This window comes from Oxyura jamaicensis, chromosome 1 (assembly GCF_011077185.1).
Source record: "Oxyura jamaicensis isolate SHBP4307 breed ruddy duck chromosome 1, BPBGC_Ojam_1.0, whole genome shotgun sequence".
In the NCBI taxonomy this organism is placed as follows: Eukaryota; Metazoa; Chordata; class Aves; order Anseriformes; family Anatidae; genus Oxyura; species Oxyura jamaicensis.
In genome coordinates this window covers 12,916,525-12,922,579 of record NC_048893.1, presented here as the reverse complement: position 1 = coordinate 12,922,579, position 6,055 = coordinate 12,916,525, and the positions used below count along the sequence as shown (strand labels likewise).

The window sequence follows — 6,055 nt, the reverse complement described above, 5'->3', positions numbered from 1 at the left end:
ACCCAGGGACAGGGACCCTGAGCAGACAAAGGGCGGGCGGCAGAGCCCTGCTCGCATCCCGCAGCCCCGCAACCGAGCGGGGAGCGGGAGGCGGAGGAGGAGGAAAAAAAAAAAAAAAAAAAAAAAAAAGAAAGAGGAGGAGGAGAAGTAGGAGGTGGTGGAGGAGGAGGGACCTTCCCCTCTCTCCCACCCCGCCACCGGGGGAAATAAATTATTCCCAGCCCTCTCGCTCCCAGCTCCGTGCCCCGCACCCCAGCAGCGGCAGGCGGGAACGGCGGGGCCAGCGCAGCCTTTGGCCGCAGCGGAGGGGCCGCCCCTGGCCGCAGACTGCCGCGGGGCCAACCCGTCCATCCCACCCCGTCCCGTGCCACCTTATCCCGTGCCGTCCGTCCCGTGCCGTCCCCGCGGAGCGGCGCGGAGCAGCGCGGTGGCCCCGCCGCGCCCTGGATGCCCGAGCGGCGCCGGCGGCAGCAGCATGGAGCGGCGGCGGGGGGTCCCCGGGGGCTGGCCCTGCCTGCTGCTGGCCGCCCTGGGCACCCTGCTGGCGGCCGGCCGGGCTGCCGGTCCCCCCCGGGCCCGCTTCTCGCCCTTCTTCTTCCTCTGCACCCACCACGGCGAGCTGGAGGGGGACGGCGAGCAGGGCGAGGTGCTCATCGCCCTCCACATCGCCGGCAATCCCGCCGCATACGTGCCCGGCCACGAGTACCACGGTAGGTGGTGGGGAAGCCCCGCCGGGGGTGTGTCGTCCCGGCTGCGGACACGAGTTTTTGGGGAGGATAACAAAAAAAATATCCAGATGGCTTTTTTGCAAGCAGCCTGGAGTGGGAGAGGAGGGTTCGCGGGGTGTGCGGGGCTGGACGCGCAAGGATGCTGCTTCCCGGGCAACCCCGGGTGGGCGAGCAGGGGGCTGCGCCGCTCGCAGGTTTGTCGCCACCTCTCCGTACGGAAAACTTTGTGGCAAAGGGGTTTGGTTGAGGGAAGAGTGCTCCGAGGTGAAGTCCTGCTCCTTCTCCTCCCCGCCCCCCCCCCCCCGCGCCTGCTTGAGGGTTTGCGGTGCTGCACAATGAGCGCTAACTTGCGGTGAGCATTCAAAAGTCAGGAAAAAGAAATGTAAATCTGTATTTCAGACGCCTCCCTCGGAAAAAAAGATGCCGTGTGCTGGCCCCTGGTTAAGGCTGGAGTTAAACTTCCGAATTTGACATATTCCAACCCAGAACTGAAGTCCTGAGTAAATCGCAGGACCTCAGAGTTAGGCGGCCGCTCCGACGGGTTCCTTTTTGTTGCGCACAGAGCACCAACACCAAACGTTCATTTGCACAAGACCTGAAGTTTTTCCCTCCGCATAGCCTTTAAAAACGCAGTTCTTCCTAAATCCATGCGAAACTTTGGCTTCTAAAGTATCGGTGTCCTTTTTAACTCTCCACACACATCAGTTACATCATGCTCGGTTTTTCCTTTAGAGCCCCGCATCTTCCAGCCCGTAACACGCCCTCGGACCACTTCAATTGCATTCAACCTGCTGAGTCTTAATTCTACTGGGGGGGTGGGGACTAAAAAAAAAGGCTAGAATTTCCCTCTTGACAATGCCAACATCTGGAGGTTTTGCAGCGGGGCTCAGGCTCCTGAATAACGCTTTTTGCAGCGGTTTGCAAGCGAGGAGCCCCCTGGGGGGGAGGGGGGGGGGGCGGGGTGGTGCGGGGCCTCTGCGGGGAGGCTCCCGCCGGGACTGCGGGCGGCGGTGGAGGGGAGCGGGCTTTGGTGGCGAGACGCCCCCGAGGAGCGCCGGCTCCCGCAGGTAGGCGAGGGAGGGTTTCCCACCGCTGGTTTGCATCGGAGCCACCTCCTCGGCTCCTTTTTCAGCCGCTCCCGGCTGTCACGGGGTGTCCCGAGCTGTGCGGGAGCTGCTGCTGCTACTGAAGATGATGATGATGATGCCGGGTCGTGCAAGCCCAAAAGAAAGTGCAGGGGCTGAACTTGGCAGCTAACGTGCGCCTACAAGTTGCAGCTATGCCCCGACGTGAGCCAGCCTCACTCCCTGCTCATAGCTTGCAACGCTATTTCTTTTGTTTGTTTGTTTATTTGTTTTTATTTTTTTCCAATTCTGGAAAATTAAACACCTAGGTGTGCCAAAGCAAGGCAAGAAGCACCCCTTGCTGGCACCGAGTAATAGACATATCCTTCAGCCAAGTGCACCTTAGATGTTTTGAAACATCTTGTTTGAATATTTCAAAATGAAACAATTCTCAGTGTTAAATACAACACAGGAAAAGGAAGTTTACAATCTGAAGAAATAACTTGAAGCAATCTGGGCTTTTATGTAGTGCAGTTTAATGTTAATGGAAAGTGCCAGTCCACCCGGCAGCATTTATAATTTAAAAATCAAACTTTAAAGGCTGTCTTGTGCAAACACTGAGGTGGAGTTTTGAATGCAGTATAGGGCAAAGGCAGATTTGTAAATGTGCAATGAAAATTCACCTGTGCAGAGGGGACACTGAAACACACAGTACTCTGACTTTGCAAGGTCCAGGGAGGCTCTGGTTTACATGCTGCCTCTGCTCTGCAGCCCCAGTGGCAGGTGACAGCAGCACCCATAAGCATCAAATTCAAAGATGAGTGAATCAGGTGAAGCCATTTGTCAAGGGCTGGAAGATTAGAAATACTGAAAAACAAACAAACAAACCAGAAAACCACCCACCCACCCAATTATGGAAAAAAGAGCAGCTAACAACTTCCTGCTATTTTTTTACATTCTCCTTTGGGTCCTCAGTGTGGGAGCGAAGCCACCGTGCAGCCAGCAGAGCTGTGCCACTGGCTCACATCCATCTGCCCAACTGTCCCTTGTGATGCCTGCACCCTGGGAGAGGAAAGGGCTCTGCTGGGAAAGATTGGGCATCAGGCAAGCACCAGGGCTTCTGCAAGGGGCTTCTCCAACATGCTGGATCCAACATTTTATTTCCCTGTGCCTCTGAGCTTCACAATTAAAATTAAGGCAATGATATTCTCTACTTCGCATAGGTAAATTGGATACTGTGGGGTTTAGTGCTTCATCCCTAGCCCTTAAAAATGCCCCCAGTTTGGCCCTATTCCTGCAATCAGTAAATATTTAAAAATGCATTGACTGATTGAATAGGAACAGAACTAAGCCACACATAAATACACTCTTTTATATACAGGGCTGATTTGATAAATTGGTAAACAGTTTTATTACCTTTGGCAGACTTTTATTCCTTGAATTAGCTTATATTAAATTTAATTAAGTCCTTGAGCTGGCGAGGCACTTATGCACTTGCTCAAATCCAAACTGACAAAGTGTGCACTTGTTTAACATAGGCACCTGCTCAGCTTCCTTCAAGCCAAGTGTGCGTAAGAGCTGGGCTGCATCGAGGCTTGCTCGGAGATCTGCTGTTAAATAGCAGTGCTCCTATTTTCTTTCTCTCTTGGGCTTTCCATGGTAATCTACAGATTAAAAAACAATTTCTTCAAGGTAAAAAAAAAAAAAAAAAAAAAGGCACAAATTTAAAAATTTTGTGCAAGTTCTTTTGGGTTTATTTCCAATCTGTGGTCAATTTTGATCATTCATGTCAATTTGCCTTCAGTGCTGGGAGCGTGTCCTATGATTTGCAGGCAGATAAGCACATTGAAAATGCATAAAGAAAATACAACCTGACTAACATTGAATCTTCACTGCCCTTAATCCCAGAAACTTAAAAAATGAATGCTCAGATTTGTAGTTTTTAAAAAAATAGAAAGGGATCCTTTACACAGTATTTTTTCTTATCCCTCAAAAAAAATTGTTTTGCTGCCCCTTTCCCAAGGTTTCATATTTAGATCTTTTAGGAACAACTTTGAAGTGTTTTCCCATGATTGCTGTTAAAACTCATAATTCTACCCTTAAAATAGTTTCCTTTAATGAGACTTGAGTTTCTATTTCACTCTCCATTGTTCCCTTTTTTTTTTTTTTTTTTTTTCCCAGAACTGATTAACCTTCAGTCCCCAAATGTTATCAGTTTCCATCTATGACTGTTACTATTCTTAGATATACTGTATATTGTCTGGAACTACTGCTTTGATAGGTTGTAAAAAAATGTTTTCAACTATTTTAAGTGGTAGTTATGCACTTTTTCAGCACTGATAAAAAAGTTGTTCAAAGTCTGGCCAAGGCCACCTTTGTTACTTAGCCACTGTATTTAAATAGAGATTGTGACTTAGTACCTGTTTTCGTTAGGATTACTTACATTTTTGGTGCCAGGCTGATCTGGTGGATATTTTTATTGTTGATTCCAATTGTTCAGATTAATAAAAAATAAAAAGCATGTGTTAGAATTTGAGATGAAGGAGGGGGTAAGAGAAAAAATAACTGGGGAGTAAGAAGTGATACTGCTTGAAGTATGGAGAAACAGGGTTATAGGAGAGTTGCAGAGACTTGGTGATGGCATCTTCTCTATCAGTTATGCCAAAGTGTAGAGAGGTTTTTGTGAGAGAGCAGAAGTAAAAAGTGCAGAGAATATGATGCTAATGATGGTGCATGAGCAGGAGAAGAGCAGATTTTCGCCTATGCTTTCCAGCATCATTCTGAGAACCGTGTCAGCTTTTTGAATCTTTTGTAGGATATTCTCTAAAAAATATTTGTCTCATCTACTTATACGCTGCTCAGATATTTGGAAGAATGGAGACAGGCATCATTTTTTGTTTTAAACTGCAGGAACATATAGAAAGTTTTACTCATGGGAGTCCAATTAGCTCCTGGGATTTATTCTTTAACTCTTAAAGGACGTTTAAATTAAAAACATAAGGCTGGCAGAAAGTAGCAATGGCAAGGGATTTATTAAGAGTGGGGGAGACCCTTGATCTTCAAGACTCTTCTTTCCTGTCAGGTCTTTAGCAACATCCTGCAGCGACATAAACGTTTCATAGCACATTGACATTTTCTTCTGAGGCCAGCATTTACACAAAGTCCTCATCCACCAGTTCCTGCAGAGTTTGTCCTGGCTATGCTCTGTTGTGGTTGGGATTTTCTTGCATAAACCAAAGTTCAAAAAAGCACAACTGATTTCTGAGTATTTTGTTTTGTTCTTTACATGGTCTGTAGTTTGAGTGTATCGGATCTGAGTCTTGGTGTGGTTTTGAGTGAATTTTCTTATATCTTTACCTTGGCTAACAGATTATCTCTACTTCTGAAGCTCTTGTTTGGTCCCAGAGTTTGTGCAATGTATGTTTGCAAATTTTAAAAAGTTCTGCTTTGAAGATTTCTTGACCAGAACCTTGAAAAAAAAAAGATAGACAAGGTCATGGTGTTTTGCTAGGGAAGAAGTTGAACTGTAATGAGTTCAGCTGTCGTTCTCATTCCCGGGCCAAATAAGCAGTCAGCAGATGGCTCAGCCATAGATATGGTCAGACATGGGATTTGTAAAAGGAGGTAGAAAGTCCACAAAGGCTTCCATGAGCCCTTTCTTGCAAATTTGCAAGAGAGATGTAATCTCTGCTTAAATCCTTTCTCCCCCCCATCAGGGGGTTGCTCCCCCCTGCAAAGGAGCGTAGATTACCCCAAATAACAGAAATCATGGTCAGCACAGCATGCCGGCCTGACCCACATTTGGCAAGTGACGTCTGACTGTAGGACAGAAACGACATGGTTGGTGTTACTGGTCTGCATGGGGCTGGGTGCACTCGGCACATCTGCCTGTGTTAGAAATTGCTCTTCCTCACTGCCTGGGCTGTCCCCACAGCACATCCCCCAGGATGAAAGGGCTCCCGCAAAGGTGAAAGGATGCAGAAGTGCTCCCTCAGTGAGGGTATTGCATGTGTTTTCTTCTTTTTGAGTTTAAAGGATGTATTTTTGAACACATATCAATGGAATTGTTGAAATCTGTCCATGGTAACAGTTTTAGGTAGATTTTTTAAAAAAGTTACTGTCCTTATAAATAACTAAGAGTTGTAATTTTCTTTATGTACATATATATGCATTATACATTTATATTATTATGTAAATATGTAGATATATGTCAAGATACTATGTGTGTGTATGTGTCAAGATATTATGTGTGTAAAGTAGAAG

General features: G+C 47.1%; 1 protein-coding gene across 3 annotated transcripts in view; it reads left to right on the top strand.

Moving 5' to 3' along the window:
* The first annotated feature begins 215 nt into the window (after positions 1–215).
* RELN (reelin) overlaps positions 216–6,055 on the top strand; it is a 285,330-nt gene continuing 279,490 nt past the window's right edge. The window contains exon 1 of one of the 3 annotated variants that reach the window (XM_035347199.1): positions 216–710. In XM_035347199.1, the coding sequence (XP_035203090.1) occupies positions 476–710 (235 nt within the window). In that variant the 5' untranslated portion in view covers positions 216–475. The remainder of the gene's footprint in view (positions 711–6,055) is intronic. The other 2 variants (XM_035347207.1, XM_035347218.1) reach the window with 2 other exon arrangements.